Source organism: Lampris incognitus, chromosome 1 (assembly GCF_029633865.1).
Source record: "Lampris incognitus isolate fLamInc1 chromosome 1, fLamInc1.hap2, whole genome shotgun sequence".
NCBI classification, from domain to species: domain Eukaryota; kingdom Metazoa; phylum Chordata; class Actinopteri; order Lampriformes; family Lampridae; genus Lampris; species Lampris incognitus.
Genome location: NC_079211.1, coordinates 145,673,878 through 145,691,697, shown reverse-complemented (window position 1 = coordinate 145,691,697; position 17,820 = coordinate 145,673,878). Strand labels below are relative to the sequence as shown.

Below are 17,820 nucleotides of genomic sequence, written 5' to 3'. Positions count from 1 at the left end.
AGACCGTGGTTGGAGAGGCACGATCCCCACATTTCATGGTCCACTGGGCGGATATTGGGTTGGAGCGTTGCATGCCATGCCAGTGGCCCCAGGCCCGGGCTCTCTCCCCCGGATCTCACCGGTGAACCCTCTGTCTATCACGATTTAGCTCCCGTGTTTAGCAAAGACAGTGCACTTTCACTTCCCCCTCACCGTCCCTATGATTGCACCGTAGACCTCCTTCCCAGGGCCGCCCTTCTCACCGGTCGGTTGTATAACCTCTCGGTCCCGGAGAAGGAGACTATGCGCAATTATATCACCGAGTCCCTGGCCTCAGGAATCATAAGGCCCTCGTTGTCCCCGGTTGCAGCGGGCTTCTTTTTTGTGGCGAAGAAGGATGGCAGCCTGAGGCCCCGTATAGATTATCGTCAGTTAGATGACATCACTGTTAAAAAACAAGTATCCACTTTTCCTTCTTTCGAGCCACTCACTCATACCATGGTGTTCACTAAATTAGACCTACACAGTGCGTACCATTTGGTGACGAGGGTGACGAATGGAAGACGGCCTTCAACACACACCTAGGGCATTTCGAGTGCCTCATCATGCCCTTTGGCCTCACTGACACCATCCTTCCCCCAGCCCGGCTGGTGGGTGCCATCACCTGGGCTATCGAATCGGTGGTGAGAAGAGCTCAGCACGCCCAGCCCGACTCAGGAAACAGACCCCTGGAATCATCTATTTGTGCCGTCCACCATCCGGTCCCAGGTGCTGGAGTGGGGGCACTCCAGCCAGTTCGCCTGTCATCCCGGCATCCACTGGACAGTGGCCCTCATCCGCAGACGCTTCTGGTGGCCCACTATGGAGGCGGACACAAAGGAGTTTGTGGCTGCTCCCCCTCCCTGTCCCCGGTCGACCTTGGTCACACATTGTCTTGGACTTCGTGACTGGCTTCCCCGTGTCCCAAGGTAATGATACTATCTTGACCATTGTTGACCGGTTCTCTAAGACTGTCCATTTTGTCGCCCTTCCCAAGCTCTCCTCTGCTGCTGAGACCGCGGACCTCCTCGTCTCCCATGTTATCCGTCTCCATGGGATCCCTCAGGACATAGTCTCCGACCGTGGTCCCCAGTTCACTTCTAAGGTGTGGCAGGCCTTCTGTAAGGGGACTGGGGCCACGGTCAGTCTCTCCTCCAGACACCATCCCCAGACCAATGGGCAGGCGGAGCGGGCCAACCAAGCCCTGGAGGTGGCCTTGTGTTGCGTCACCACCAGCAACCCCGCTTCCTGGAGCAAGCATCTACCCTGGGTGGAGTATTCCCTGAACACCATGGAGAGTTCTCCTACCGGTTTGTCCCCTTTTGAGTGCTCCCTCGGTTACCAACCCCCTCTGTTTCCCTGTCAGGAGTTGGAGGTGGCGGTCCCATCCACCAGGGCTCATCTCCACCGGTGCCGTCGCATCTGGAAGACTGCCCGGGCCACTATGTTGCGGGTCATAGAGTGGTCCCAAAGCAGCGGTCCCGGCACAGCGCCAACCGGCGGAGAGTGCCAGCCCCGACCTATTGTCCTGGCCAGAAGGTGTGGCTACTGGCCTGGGACCTCCCCCTCCAGACACTCTCCCGGAAGCTGGCCCCTTGCTACGTCGGTTCCTACACCATTGACCGCATCATCAACCCCTCCGCGGTACGTCTCCTCCTCCCTGCCTCACTTAAGATCCATCCTGTGTTTCATGTCTCTCACCTCAAATCGGTAGCCTCCAGCCCCTTGTCTCCCCCTGTCCAAGCTCCTCCACCTCCCAGGGTCCTCCACGGTGGCAATTTGGTCTGGGACGTCAACCGACTGCTCGCTGTTCACCGCCAGGGCCGGGGTTACCAATACCTGGTGGACTGGGTTGGTTACAGGCCCGAGGATCGCAGCTGGGTGCCCCATTCCTACCTGGCTGACCCCGCACTCCTGAAGGAGTTCTATCGTGCCCACCCCAACGCCATCGGACGGTCGCCCGGTGTCTCCCGTAGGGGGGGGGGGTCCTGTTGTGGCTATACACCGCCCCCCGGACGTGCCAGAAACATCCAAGCGCTCGGTTCGCGCTCCGAGGAGACGAGAGCTGCGTTGCACCAGGTGTTTGCCATCATCTGTCAGGCACACCTGCGGCAATCAGGCAGCCCTCTACAAGAAGCCTCCCAGAACGCCCCTCTTGTGCTTCGACATACTGAACCCTGCGACCCTCCCTTCGTGACTTCCACGGCTCCCCGCGTCTCCCTCGCTCCTCGTCCCCAGCGACCTTCACGTTTTTCCCCGGACCTCTCCGGTGATCTCCCTCCGCGTCTCTCTTCCTGGACCGCTCCCTTCGGACTTGACTTCCTGGATCTCGCACACGGACTTCCTCGGGACAACCCCTCGCTCTACGGATTCGGACTTTGGTAGCCAGGCGCACGCACATCGTCTCAACAACCCCCGCCTGAGATTCCCCTGTTTTCATCCCTGTGGCAGTGTTGTTTATTTTCCTGCATTAAAATCGCCTTCGGGTTATCTCGGTGCTCCGTGTCTGTCTGTCCTTTGGGTTTCGCTACACTGGCCACTGGTCTTCATTCGAGATACGTAACAGTTGTAAGTGGTTATGGGTTGAAAGAAGAAAAACCCGGTACTGTAGAATCGTTTTAGATTTTTACGATTGCCAAGCATGGAAGCTGAATAAGTTAATAAAGGAATTTTAACATGACATTGCTGCCTTGGAATTAGATATAACAACTTTACAGGATGGTGAGACCGCGAGGCCATCGAAAGCGCGTGCGCCCAGAGGCGTGAGGGAGCTGGTAGGCTGAAGCGCGGGGACCCACTTCCCGAAGGAGGGTGGGTAGTGCAACGACAACGGATGACTAGACTCGCTAGCCCGTTGGCTAAAGGGTCGGACCCTTTAGTTGACTGGTTAACGCAGTCGCCGGGTTCGCTTCCCGGCTGCGGCGGATTCACGGCTGCCTCCTGGATTCGCTGCATTTACAACAACTTGAAAATGTTCCGGTGCTTTAGAAGAAACGTGGATGTAAAATTGTCTGTTGAATCTTTGAAAAATATTAAAACGTTCTAGATGTATTAACGAGCATTGCGTGATAGAACATTAGGTCTTGTAAAGGCATTTTTAACATCATGGTGTGTTGGGAATTCGACTGGTGACGGGTTTCTACACCTTCAGCTACACTACATAGCAGCTCCAGAAAAAGGTCTTTCTAGATTTTCATACGCTCTGAATGTTTGGTGTGGCGTCTCTGTGTGCAGGTCTCCCTGACCTGGTCCCTGACCCCTACTACATCCAGATAGCCAGCTACATCCAGAGACTCCCCATGTACAACCTCCGCTGTGCCGCTGAGGAGAACTGCCTGGCCAGGTACGCTCAGATGCCCCTCAGTACACCGTAACACAGTACTTATGCCATCTATTAATAATTACCAACACAATACTAGTACTGTTTGTTAATTATAGTAGCGCAGTAGTATCACTTTCTATCAACAATATTAACGCAGTACTAATACTCTGATAATGTAGTTTTATAAAACATGCTGGTCTGATCCAGTTCTCTGGTTCATAGTCATGATAAGCATGTATTACCAAGCTTATTATAGAAACCAGCAATGCAGTACTGGGACTGGTTTTGGACACCAGGCTAGGTGCCAGACATCTTACCCAAAATTAACCCGATACCAAAAGCCATGAGTAACATCTCGTAAATAAAAGCAAAATGGTTTGATTTACTGCAACTTTGGCACATGGAAACCTGTATTTCTTGGCTGAAGAAAAAAAAACTGGTTCTGTCTGTTATTTTGTCCATCGACCCCCAAACTGATGACCAAGTCCTCACTGTTCAGTAAAAGTGTATGATGGGATGGGTATTCGGTTAAAAGATTCGTACTCAGAATCAATATCAGCAGTGGTATGTCTCTAATGGAAACAGACTCATGACGACAGTCCTCTATTACTCTTATATGGTAGAATATACACCGACACCCTCTGTACGACCAGCTATTACATTGATGTTATTTTTCACTTTTTTTAATTATCTTTACATAAAATATAATCACCTTAAATGATAATTTCGAACTTTTCCAAATAAACGAATGTTCATATCACTGACTATCGAAAAACAATAAGGATTCAGCTCACTCTTCTTCTTCTTCTTCTTTCGGCTGCGGCCATCAGGCGTTGCCACAGCAGATCATCCGTTTCCATCTCTTCCTGTCCTCTGCATCTTCCTCTGTCCCACCAGCCACCTGCATGTCCTCCCTCACCACATCCATAAACCTCCTCTTTGGCCTTCCTCTTCTCCTCTTCCCTGGCAGCTCCATATTCAGCATCCTTCTCCCAATATACCCAGCATCTCTCCTCCACACATGTCCAAACCATCTCAATCTTGCCTCTCTTGTTTTGTCTCCAAACCTTCCAACCTGAGCTGTCCCTCTGATATACTCGTTCCCAATCCTGTCCTCCTTCATCACTCCCAATGAAAATCTTAAAATCTTCAACTCTGCCACCTCCTTCCTCCAGCTCCGCTCCTGTCTTTTCATCAGTGCCAACATCTCCAAATCATACAACATAGCTGGTCTCACTCATAGGCGGTCACTCGGAGTCGAGTATGACCATCCACCCTCTGGGTCTTCAGGTGGGTGTAGAGGCTGATTCTGGAGCCGCAAAATGGGAGGTAGCCTGCGCGTGACAGCATTTGACGTGGAGTAGCTGATGCGCCTGCAGCCACCACACGGTCCTTAGCAGGGGGTGGCCAGAGTCCAATGGCATGGAGAACCAAGATGATTGGGGACCACCCTCTGTTGCAGCCTTCATCCACCTTCACTGCCATTGTGACCAGGATACGTCCTCCGCCAGTTCTGCTGTTGAGGTCTTTGTTGGATCGCGCTTCGTCTGGAACCTCCCCCTTGACCAATCCGCCTTGGGTGACCCTACCAGGAGCCTAGTTGCGGACAACATAGCTGTTGGGATCATTGGTACACACAAGCTTCTCCACCACGACAAGGTCACGATCCAGGAGATGAGAAGAAGCTGGTTTCACTCCCATCTTGTAAACCTTCCCATTCACGCTTGCTGGTACCCTTTTGTCGCAAATCACTCCTGACACTCTTCTCCACCCACTCCACCCTGCCTCAGCTCTCTTCTTCACCTCTCTTCTGCACTCCCCGTTACTTTGAACAGTTGACCCCAAGTATTTAAACTCATTCACCTCGACTGTTTGCATCCTCACCTTTCCACTGTCCTGCCTCTCGTTCACACATATGTATTCCATCTTGCTGCTACTGACTCTCATTCCTCTTCTCTCCAGTGCATACCTCCACATCTCTGGGCTCTCCTCAACCTGCTTCTTACTCTAACTACTGTCACAATGTCATCTGCGTACATCATAGTCCATGGAGACTCCTGCCTGATCTCGTCCGTCAACCTGTCCATCACCATTACAAATAAGAAAGGGCTCAGAGCCAATCCTTGATGTAATCCTACCTCCATCTTGAACCCATCCCTCACTCCTACTGCACATCTCACCACTGTCACACTACCCTCATACATATCCTGCACCACTCTTGCATACTTCTCTGCCGCTCCCGACTTCATACACCTCCTCTCTCGGGACCCTGTCTTATGTTTTTTTCTAAATCCACAAAGACACAATATAGCTCCTTCTGACCTTCTTTATACTTCTCCATCAACATTCTCAAAGTAAACATCGCATCTGTGGTGCTCTTTCATGGCATGAAACCACACTGCTGCTCGCTAATCCTCACCTCTCCTCTTAACCTAGCTTCCCCTACTTTTTCCATATCTTCATGCTGTGGCTGATCAACTTTATACCTCTGTAGTTACTAAAGCTCTGCACATCACCCTTATTCTTGAAAATTGGTACCAGTATGCTTCTTCTCCACTGCTCAGGCATCCTCTCTCTTTCCAAGACTGGGTTAAACAGTCTAGTTAAAAACTCCACTGCCATCTCTCCTTGACTTCATAGGTATATCATCTGGACTAACCACCTTTCCACTCTTCATCCTCGTCATAGGTGCTGCCATCATCCTTGCTAATCCACCTTACTTCCTGATTCACTGTCCCCACATCATTCGATCTTCTTTCTCTTTCTCTTTCTCTCTCTCTCTCTCTCTCTCTCTCTCTCTCTCTCTCTCTCTCTCTCTCTCTCTCTCTCTCTCTCTCTCTCTCTCTCTCTCTCTCTCTCTCTCTCTCATTTTCTTCATTTTTCAGCCCCTCAAAGTACGCTTTCCACCTTCTCAACACACTCTCCTCACTATTCAGCACATTTCCGTGTCCATCCTTCATCATCCTAACCTGCCGCACATCCTTCCCAGCTCAGTACTTCTATCTAGCCAATCGATACAAGTCCTATTCTCCTTCCTTCGTGTCCAACCTCTCATACAACTCACCATACGCCTTTTCTTTTGCTTTTGCCACTTCTGTCTTCATCTTACGCTGCGTCTGCTTGTACTTCTGTCTACTTTCTTCATCAGTCTGACTATCCCACTTCTTCTTTGCTAACCTCTTCCTCCTTATACTTTCCTGAACTTCCTCATTCCACCACCAAGTCTCCTTGTCTTCCTTCCTCTGTCCAGATGACACACCAAGTACCTCCCTAGCTGTCTCCCTCACTATACCTGCAGTAGGTGCTCAGCCATCAGCAACACCCAGTGCCTGTCTTAACTCCTCCCTGAACTCCACCACCTTCCTAACGCCTTGGGGCGCACACGCTTCCGATGGCCTCACTGTTTCACCATCCCACTTCTGACACCAATGTAGCGAATTCAGTGGGCAGCCGGGAACTGCCGCACCCGCGCGAGCCCGGGTCGGAACCTCTTATCTACTGGTTAACGTAGTTGCCTGTGGTGCGGGAGACCCGGGTTTTGTGTCCCAGCTGTGGTGGTTCCTGCCTGCCCCCCGAATTCTCTACAATGTTTCATGTGAGCAGAGCATCGTCACACAAACAGCCACAAAGTACTTTGTATTCATTAATTTGGGAAATTACGCTCAGTATAATATCATGTATTTATCACAAAAACGCATGCCGGTATATATTATGGATGGTTCACCAGCCGACGTTGATCTGGCATGTTTCGATTGTGAGACAGTAATGACGTAATTAACAGCAGAGAAAAGGAATGAGTAGTGGTTTTTTTTTGTTTTTGTTTTTTTCATTTTGCCGATGAGCTCACTACACAGTCCTCTACACAGAACTCCCTAGACAGGGAGTAGTGAACGAGTGAAGGAATTCGTCACATTACGGAAGTGGGATACACTCTAAACGACGTTTCACGCCGTCTTTAAAATCCTGACGCCATCACAGCATCCCAACAACAGACTGTAGATGTCCCCTGTCTTCAGTCTACATATCCAACGACAGACACAACTTTCCTTTCTGCTTCTCTAGCCTGCGTAAGTATGACCGGCCAGCTAACACTCAGCTACAGACACGTTTGTGAATCCTCGTTGTCCTCTTCTCTTCTCAGTTCCAGTGCTTACGCTCAGGACTACGACACCAGGGTCCTGCTGAGGTTTCCCCAGCGGGTGAAAAATCAGGGAACGGCGGATTTCCTACCCAGCAAGCCTCGCTATGCCTGGGAATGGCACAGCTGTCACCAGTAAGTCACGCTGGCTGGTTGGTTTGTTTGTTTGGAAGGTTAAGGGTTAACTGTATTTTCACAGCTGCATTTACCTTTTGGGTTTGTCTTAAAAGATCATTTCTAATCAGATGTCCATGGACTCACAATCTTATGATTCTTTTAATAATCGGTTAAAGAGACTTTGGCAGTTCCGAAGCTGGCTCCATGCATGTCTGTGAATGTTCTCATTCATCCAGGTCATGGTTATCCAAAGGAGTTGAATCAAGTGCAACTGGACTTGGTATATATCCATATATATACTGGCTCCATGTACTGACAGACAGTTAAGCTTTCAAACTGAGCCCCGGTATTCTTTATTCTATTATTTGTTTGTGGTGAAATGTTAAAAAATGAAGTCTTCCACTTGTTAACTGTTCACGCAGATTAAAAATGTCATTTGGCGGGCGTCCCTACAGACACAATTGGCCGTGTCTGCGGGTGGGAAGCCGGATGTGGGTATGTGTCCTGGTTGCTGCACTAGCGCCTCCTGTTCGGGGGGAGGGGGTATCTGGGGGAATAGCGTGATCTTCCCACATGCTACGCCCCCAGATAGCATCCGGGTGTGGGCCACTTCAGGCAATGATGCGGCACTGGTGGCCTTCTTCTGGCCCTGACAAAACGGACGTGAGCCTGAAGTGGCCCACATATATAATAGCAAATATGGCCCAAATATGCCAAATCACATGTGGGCCCTTTTTTGGCAAAAATATGGTTTAAGCAATATATTTATTGAATTTTGTTTGCAAATTACATCAAAACAAGTAATAGCACAGTACAGCAAACATTTTCACCCTACCCCCCCCATAACCCCGTCCCTATAACAAGTAATACAATTCAAAGCAGGGTTAAAGAAGATAATAAAAATAAAAATTAAATTAATAAAAATAATAAAATAAAATAATAATAACAATAATTTCTTTCACAGACTGATTAGAGGGTGTGGTTTTTTTCCAGTTGCTTTTATGCATATAAACAGTCAGATAGAGTTGTTCTACTCCCCCAGAGCTTGTTCTTGATGAAGCAAGTTACCAACATTAGTATTACGTCTTAAGAAGGGCAAAAATATGGTGCTCTGGGCAGCATGTAATCTGGATGTGACCCTGAAGTGGCCGATGTGGTAAATGGTGAATATGGCCCAAATATCACAAAACAAATATGGGCCACCTTTGGCAAATATGTGGCACATACGGCATTGTTATGGCTTGGTTCTGGCCCAGATCTGGCAAACAGGAGCGGACCACTCAAGTGCCATCATTCCACATGGTATATGGGTCAGATGAAGTGTCGGATGTGGCACGGGTCCGGGCCACAGCAATTTCGCTCTCTGGGCCTGGGGAAACTCCTCACTCTCAGGTGAAAAGAAGCAGCTGGCGACTCCACATGTATCGGAGGAGGCATGTGGTAGTCTGCAGCCCTCCCCGGATCAGCAGAAGGGGTGGAGCAGCGACCAGGACAGCTCAGAAGAGTGGGGTAATTTGGCTGGATACAATTGGGAGGAAAGGGGGTAAAAAAAAGAAAGAAAGTCATTTGGTCAGTTTGTGGCGGTGCCTTAAGCCTTCTGTATGTACCCGGGCCAAACTAGTTAACAGCTGTTGGGTTGTTTGAGTATTTTCTTTGTCGGTTTGTGATTCAGATTATTAGTCTCCATGTAAACATGTCCATTGTATACATGGGTTTCAGATGAATCACAATTCAAACCCTTCAGTCCAAATCATGTATTTAACCGGTGGATTATATCTGGAAGTTGGAGTATTACTTTCCATGCAAACACACTCGCCGGCTGGTTGGGAACTTTATCAATTCTAATTCTAAGGTCATTGATTTACAAAATTACACAACTTTAACCACTGCACAGGATGTGATGTTACACCCCATGGTTCAAAATGCAGTTGTTTTTGAATCTTTAGACTGACGAGCTAAAGGGAGAGATGCGTATTCCTATGACATCATCAGAACGTGTCATCTAAGATGATGAATCGACGCTTTTGGGATGGTTAATGTGCTTCATCTAAATGACAGTAGAAATATGCAAACGTGTCAAGACACACTGCTGTCTACCACACTGTGAACCATTACTTACTGGTTTCAGATGTAAAGGATCATGAGGAGGGTTTAGATTTCACATCAACCGAAACGATTCCATCAAAGCAACTCCAAACAACATACAATTCAGTTACACCGATCAGCCAAAACATTTAAACCACTGACAGGTAAGTGAATAACTTTGATTATCTCGTTTACAGTGGCACCTGTAAAGAGGTGGGATATATTAGGCAGGAAGTGAACAGTCAGTTCTTGAAGTTGATGTGTTGAAAGCAGGAAAAATGGGCAAGCATAAGGATCCGAGCGAGTTTGACAAGGGCCAAATTGTGACGGCTACACAACTGGGTCAGAGTATCTCCAAAACGGCAGGTCTTGTAGGATGTTCCCAGTATGCAGTGGTCAACACCTACCAAAAGTGGTCTAAGGAAGGACAACCAGCGCACCAACGACAGGATCATAGATGCCCAAGGTTCACTGATACATGTGGAGAGTGAAGGCTAGCCCATCTGGTCCAATCCCACAGAAGAGCTACTGTAGCTCAAATTGCTGAAAAAGTTATTGCTGGATATGATAGACAGGTGCAGAACACACAGTGCATCATAGCTTGCTGCATATGGGGCTGTGTAGCTGCAGACCCGGTCAGAGTGTCCATGATGACCCCTGTCCACCACCGAAAGCACCTACAATGGGCACGTCAGTGTCAGAACTGGACCGTGGAGCGGTGGAAGAAGGTGGCCTGGTCTGATGAATCACATCCACATCATGTGGACAGCTGGCTGCTTGTATGTCATTTACCTGGGGAACAGATGCACCAGGATGCACTATGGGAAGAAGACAAGCCGGCTGAGGCAGTGTGAATACTCTGGGCAATGTTCTGCTAGGAAACCTTGGGTGCTGGCATTCATGTGGCTGTTACTTTGGCCCGTGCCACCTACCTGACCATTGTTGCAGACCAAGTACACCCCTTCATGGCAACAGTATTCCCTGATGCCAGTGGCCTCTTCCAGCAGGATAATGTGCCCTGCCACACTGCAGAGATTGTTCAGGAATGGTTTGAGGAACAGGACAAAGAGTTCAAGGTGTTGCCTTGGCCTCCAAATTCCCCAGATCTCAGTCCGATCGAGCAGCTGTGCTGGAAAAACAAGTCTGATCCATGGAGGCCCCACAATGTAATTTACAGGACTTAAAGGAGCTGTTGCTAACATCTTGGTGCCAGATACCAGAAGACACCTTCAGAGGTCTTGTGGAGTCCATACCTCAGCAGATCAGAACTGTTTTGACGAGGGGAACCTACACAATGTTAGGCAGGTGGTTTTTATTTTTTGGCTGATCAGTGTACATTCCAACAAATCTCACCACGGTTTTCCCAGTTTCTATTCGATACCTTACATTTGGTGGGCTATAAGACCAGTACAGAAGCTAACACTATTAGCTGAATCAAAGAAAGAATCAGTTAATCTGGACACAACATTTATTGACAGAAACCTTTAATCACTCAGCAACAATCAATTCCATATGCAAATTGCCGTGACCATTAACTAGAGTTTCAGTGGCCATGTGTACTATTCAAAGAGTATTTGGGAATAGTTGCAATCACAGCATTGTAAGATGGTGACAGAGGTACTCTTAGAACCCCCCCCCCCCGGTTCAGGGATGGTCTTCACATAGACGGCCCCTTTGACCCCTGGTTCAATCCAGCGTTCCTCCCTATCAAGGATGTGCACATCCTCATCCTTGAAAGAGTGGCCACTGGCCTGTAGATGGTGTAGACTGTGGAGTCCTGGCCTGACGTGTTAGCTCTCCTGTGTTGTGCCATGTTCTTGGCCAGTGTCTGTTTTGTTTCCCAATGTACAAGTCACAGCAATCCTCCTGGTAATTAACAGCATACACTATATTGCTCTGTTTGCACTGTAATGCTCATTATATTGCTCTGTTGGTCCACCCCGATCCATGGGGTGGACCAACTTCTGACACAGCGTGTTTTGGGGTTTGAAAGCAACTGAGATGCGGTGTTTGGAAGAGCATCTCAACTGTTTCGACACTCCCGCCACACACGGAATCACCACTCATTTATGCTTAGGCAGCTGTTGCCCTTCTCCTCTCTTTGATTGGCTGGTGCACTGTTTGGGTCTGATTCCGTATGTGGTGGGAGTGTCGGAACAGTTGAGACGCTTTCCCAAACACCGCATCTCAGTTGCTTTCAAACCCCAAGACACGCTGGGTCAGAAGTTGGTCCACCCCAAGGATCGGGTCACCTGGCACGAACAGAGCAATATAGTGTACGCTGTTAAGTGCAAGGAGGTACTTTTTTTGGTCCCACCTCCATCGAGGTTCCAAGCGAGCTGAGCCAATACTAAAAGGTGACATGAAAATACCACTATAAATAAACATATAAAATATAATAGAAATAAATAGAAATATATGTATATTTATTTAAATATAAATAAAATCTTTAAAAAAAAAACCTAGTCAACATGCCCACAAATGACCAGCGGGGCTTCGCCGGGAGGGGATACTATCTGCAGTGGAAAATGAAATCCCAAAAAGTAAAGCAAGTAGAGTCCAATAGAGTAGAGTCAGTACCATGCAGTGGAAAAGGGGCATTAGGTGAGTGATGAAACATATCTGCCAGTAAACGTTGTGTCCAGAGGAACTGATTCAACAGTCTTTGGTTTTCTTACCTGGATTATTGAGCATGCATAAAGACACTATTAATTGAAGCTAATTAAAGTTTTTAAACCACACATTTACAATCACAACCACGCATGGTTTGCAAAGACGGTTTCCACATGTCCGTGATTTTACTTCAAGCCGTTTAATTGTGTGAGTGGAATACTCTGATGGAGTATTGTACTTCTACATGTCTATAATGTGGTGTTTAGACTTGTGTCTGTATAAATGTGTGTTTCTTTGCTCCTCAGTCACTTCCACAGCATGGACGAGTTCAGCCTGTATGAGCTGCTGGATGTGAACACTCAGGCCCGTGTGGCCGAGGGCCACAAAGCCAGTTTCTGTCTGGAGGACACTTCCTGTGACCCCGGATACTACAGACGCTACGCCTGCACCTCCCATACACAGGTCTGCCGGACTGGGGTGGACACACACACACACACACACCTGCACATATGTATTAGTAGAACATGAGAATGACTATCATCATCTGACTGATGTTCTCCTCCCTCCGCTGCCATGTCGTGTGGTTGATGGTTTTGGTGAGACAGGGTCTGAGTCCCGGCTGTTACGACACCTACAACGCTGACATCGACTGCCAGTGGATCGACATCACCGACATCTCACCGGGAAAATACATCCTCAAGGTGTGACCCCACAACCCCACACCCCATCACACACCCTCCGCCTCTCCTCGGGGTGGTAGGGAGGCCCACAGACGGCAAACAGCCATCCTGCTGAAGTGCCCCTGAGTAAGACACTGAGCCCCTGCCAGCTCCGATGACCCCTGACCTCCCTGCAGTTAGTCTGCACTATCAATGAAAGTACACAATGTAATGAGGATGGTCTGGATCCTGCATCACAACATGCAATTACAGCATAAATGTATGATACATACTGCTACTGCTACTACTGCTACTACTACTGCCACTACTACTGCTATTACTACTACTAATACTACTACTGCTATTATTACTACTACTGCTGCTACTACTACTGCCACTACTACTGCTACTACTACTACTACTGCCACTACTACTGCTACTACTACTGCCACTACTACTGCTATTACTACTACTAATACTACTACTGCTATTATTACTACTACTACTGCTACTGCTACTACTGCTACTACTACTGCCACTACTACTGCTATTACTACTACTAATACTACTACTGCTATTATTACTACTACTGCTGCTACTACTGCCACTACTACTGCTATTACTACTACTACTACTACTACTACTGCTACTGCTGCTACTACTACTACTACTACTACTACTGCTACTATTACTGCTACTGCTAATGCTACTGCTGCTACTACTACTGTGTAATACACATTTATGTATGTATTGTGCAAAACATACATAGATTTGTAAAAAGTATAAAAGAACAGATGAAAAAGGCAACACACATGAATATTAAACTCCCAGAATATCATTACTCTGTCATACCTCAACATAATTATTATGAGATGAGATGAGATGAGATGACATACCATAACATGAGATGAGATGACATACCATAACATGAGATGAGATGAGATAACATAACATACCATAACATGAGATGAGATGAGATAGGATAAGGTACAACAAGATATGATAAAATATGACAAGACACAGTAAGATAAAATAATGTGTTAAGATGAGATATGAGAAAATGAGATGAGAAAATGTAACAAGGAAAAGATAAAATGAGATCATCTTTATTTACTTCTGTATGGAAACTGAGTCATGCAGCAGGAATCAGTCAAACCAGTGCAATAATCCCGATTAATATTTTCCTTTTTGTTTCATGTTGTGATGTCCAGAGTAATTCACCTTGAAACAATCGAAGCGCATGTGTGCGACATCATTAGCGGTTTTCACGTTCAGTACGCATAATTTTTTTGATTTTGTTTTAACCCTCTCCTACCAGGTGACAGTGAATCCAGGAAACCAGGTTCCAGAGTCCAATTTCAACAACAACATTGTTCGCTGCGACGTCCAGTACACAGGAACCGCCGCACACGTGTCCGGCTGCACCATGACCTCGTAAGAACACACACACACACACACACACACACACACACACACACACACACACACACACACACACACACACACACACACACACAGAATAATCTGGTTCCTCCAGTATTCACACTGATTAGACACAATAGAATACAGTGAAAATACTGTAGTGAATTCGGGGAGGCAGCTGGGAACCGCCGCAGCCGGGACACAAACCTGGGTCACCCGCACCATGGGGGACTACGTTAACTAGTCAACTAATGCCCCTTTTCCACTACATGGTACCGGCTCAACTCGACTCGGCTTTTTCGTTTTCCATTACTGGGAAGTACCGGCATTTTGGTAACTGTTACCACTTTTCTGGTACCACCTTTGTCGATGTTCCAAAAAAATTGGAGCCGCTACCAAAATCAATGCAGACCAGCTACACTGAGCGGGTACTGCTACGGTAACGGGAAAACGACACTCTCCGAGTCGAGTCGAGTCGAGTTGAGCCGGTACCATGTAGTGGAAAAGGGGCATAAAGGGTCCAACCCGTTAGCCAAGGGCTAGCGAGTCGACACATCCGTGGTCGTTACACTACCCCCTCAGCATACAAGCTGCCTCGCGCCTCTTGGCGCACGCGCTTCCGATGGCCTCACGGTCTCACCATCCCACTTCTGACACCAACGTAGTGAATTCTGGAGACAGCCGGGAACCGCTGCAGCCGGGACGTGAACCCGGGTCGCCCACACCACGGGCGACTACGGTAACCAGTCGACTAAAGGGTCCGACCCGTTAGCCAAGGGCTAGCGAGTCTACACAGCCGTGGTCGTTACAGTACAGTAGAAACACACAGGGGCGCTTTCAACACCAGACATATTAGCTAAGCTATCCATACAAAATACGTTATGTAGAAAGACACAGGGTTGAACGTCAGACATCATTAAGTAAAACATTTCATGTACAGTAAACTCATACAAGATAAAAAAAAATCAATTTCAGTTGAATATCTGAATTGCGCATCATGTTTTAGAAGCACCTTCCTGGTGGTCCTTGGCTGTCTCCTCCCTGAGGGTCGTAGTTCTAATAGTGCCGAGTATCATTTGTGGTGTGAAAGGAACTTATCTATTGTAGCGAATTCGGGGGACAACGCAACCACAGGAACTGCCGCGGCCGGGAAGCGAACCTGTATGGCCCGCACCCCAGGAGACATCGCTAACCGCTAGACTAAAGGGTCAGACCCGCCAGCCAGCGGCCAGCGTGTCTACTTATCCATGCACGTTACACTATTATTTTTGGCACTTTTTGCACCTTTACTAGACGGTGATTATGGTGCAGACAGGAAATGAGTTGGGGGGGGGGGTGAGACATGCAGCAAAGGTCGCCAGCTGGATTCGAACTGACGACGGTTGAGGCCTTGCGATCATGTGGTGTGTGGTCATGTGGTATGCGCTGTAACCATCAAGCTACAGAGGTGACCCAAGAGCCAGGCCCGACCCAGTTTAGCTACAGAGATCGGAGGAGCTCGGTAGAGATCGGAGGAGATCGGAGGAGATCGGTGGAGCTTGGTAGAGATCGATGAAGATCAGTGGAGATCGGTGGAGATCGGAGGAGATCGGGCATTCTCGGGGTGGTATGCCCGTAAACCTTTATATTTGATTTTGTATGGAAGCGCTTGACTCCACTTCTCTATAGTTTATTTTTTTATTATCTGGACAGATGAAACCTTGAGAAAGACAGAGGAGGACAGACACGTCTTTCTGGAACGATTGACGGATAGATCTTCTCTTTAGCCCCGTCCTGTCTGCGAGTTTCATTCCCGCCGACTTCTGTCGAACGAACAGATATTTGGAGAAACGCCTGCAAAGAAAGGCCCATGTGGCAGCAGGGGGCGCTGTTTGATATGCAGTAAGACAGAAATCAGACGAGCACAGGCACCAAGTGGCTCTGCTGAGGTGGAGCGCAGCGTAACCAGGGTCTTTCTACGCTGATGTTGCTGTACTGTTGCATAATAATGCCCCTTTTCCACTACATGGAACCGGCTCAACTCGACTCGGCTCGGCTCGGCTCGACTCGACTCGCAGAGTGTGGTTTTCCGTTACCGTAACAGTACCCCCCTCAGTGTAGCTGGTCTGCATTGGTTTTGGTACCCGCTCCAGTTTTTTTGGAACCTCGACAAAGGTGGTACCAGAAAAGTTGTAACAGTCCCCAAAATGCCGGTACTTTCCAGTACTGGTAAACAGAAAAGTCGAGTCAAGTCGAGCCGGTACCATGTAGTGGAAAAGGGGCATAAGTAAATAAACAGAAAGTAAAGGATTAATGAATAAGTACATAAATAGATAGCTACTGCATAAAAAGGGTGACACATTAGCTAGATTGGCCCATTACCTATCACAACCAGAGGCTGTCGTTCTTATCTGCTGTCCTTCTTCCTGTGGAGTTGTTCCCCACCCGAATGGAGGCTCTGAGGATAGAAGGTGTCGTCTACTGTGGTTTAATGCATCTGCCTGTTTCTACTGTGAATGTAAACCCCTCTGAGACTGTCGCTGGGATTCAGACGTGCACAAATAAACCTAACTTTACTGACCCCCACCCTTGTTGCTGTGTTGCAGATACTGAGAACAGTGGGACAGAGAGCCAACCAAGGAGACAACGTTCAACGACACCGCCTTAAAGAATAGATCTGCTTTTTTACAACCTGGGTCTTATCGTCATGCTTTGGCCCATCATGCATATCAGTTATGAAGTCATTTTCCCACCAGCTTCATTCAGTAGATGTTGGACATGGACCACCGCTGGACTCAGCTTTACAGCGGTGTCTTATGGGACACCTGAACGGGAGTCTTTAAACAACAACAACCCCCCCCCCAGTGTCTCAGTCAGACTGTGCCCATGACTGTCCTTTACCTATGACTTCTATATGGTGCTGGCCGGCTAGTTTATGGATGGTTACTCCTACCTACGGTAAGCGTAGGCTGCTACTTCCTGCAGGGTGAACCAGGAAGTAGATCAGCCATGTCGTCCACCATTGATCATATTGGACATCTCACATCATAGCCTTTAACTTTCACTTCCACATACCCGGTTTAGATAACTGGGTTAAAGTGGACTTGTTGAAACATGTCTGACCCTCCTGTCCAGGTGTCTCATAGGAAGCTCTGTGATATCGTATTTGAAAATGAAATCATAACCGATACGCACGATGATAAAAAAAACCCACAAACATAAGGCCGAGGGTGTAGAAAACAGAAGCCTCCTGTAAAAGTGCATTTAAACAGGTCTGCTGTGTGAGTGACTTCTGTCTGTGTCCAGATGGCCATGACACGTGGTACAGGTTTTATTTTACTTTTGGGTCTATTTAAATGCTGCCGAGACACGTCCATCCATCTGTGTCGCGTCTCCGCTCGTCTGATCTCACGTTTCATTTCTGTGAAGTTTCGTAAGTTCTTTCAGTTGTTCTTTTCTTTTCACTC

The 17,820-nt window shown here is 47.9% G+C and overlaps 1 protein-coding gene across 1 annotated transcript in view; it reads left to right on the top strand.

The window, feature by feature from the left end:
* LOC130112727 (protein-lysine 6-oxidase-like) overlaps window positions 1-16,991 on the top strand; it is a 42,195-nt gene extending 25,204 nt beyond the window's left edge. Inside the window, exons 8-13 of the mRNA XM_056280205.1 lie at window positions 3,253-3,361; window positions 7,482-7,613; window positions 12,599-12,755; window positions 12,899-12,994; window positions 14,271-14,386; window positions 16,960-16,991. Of these exons, the coding sequence (XP_056136180.1) occupies window positions 3,253-3,361; window positions 7,482-7,613; window positions 12,599-12,755; window positions 12,899-12,994; window positions 14,271-14,386; window positions 16,960-16,966 (617 nt within the window). The 3' untranslated portion in view covers window positions 16,967-16,991. The remainder of the gene's footprint in view (window positions 1-3,252; window positions 3,362-7,481; window positions 7,614-12,598; window positions 12,756-12,898; window positions 12,995-14,270; window positions 14,387-16,959) is intronic.
* The last annotated feature ends 829 nt before the right edge of the window (window positions 16,992-17,820 follow it).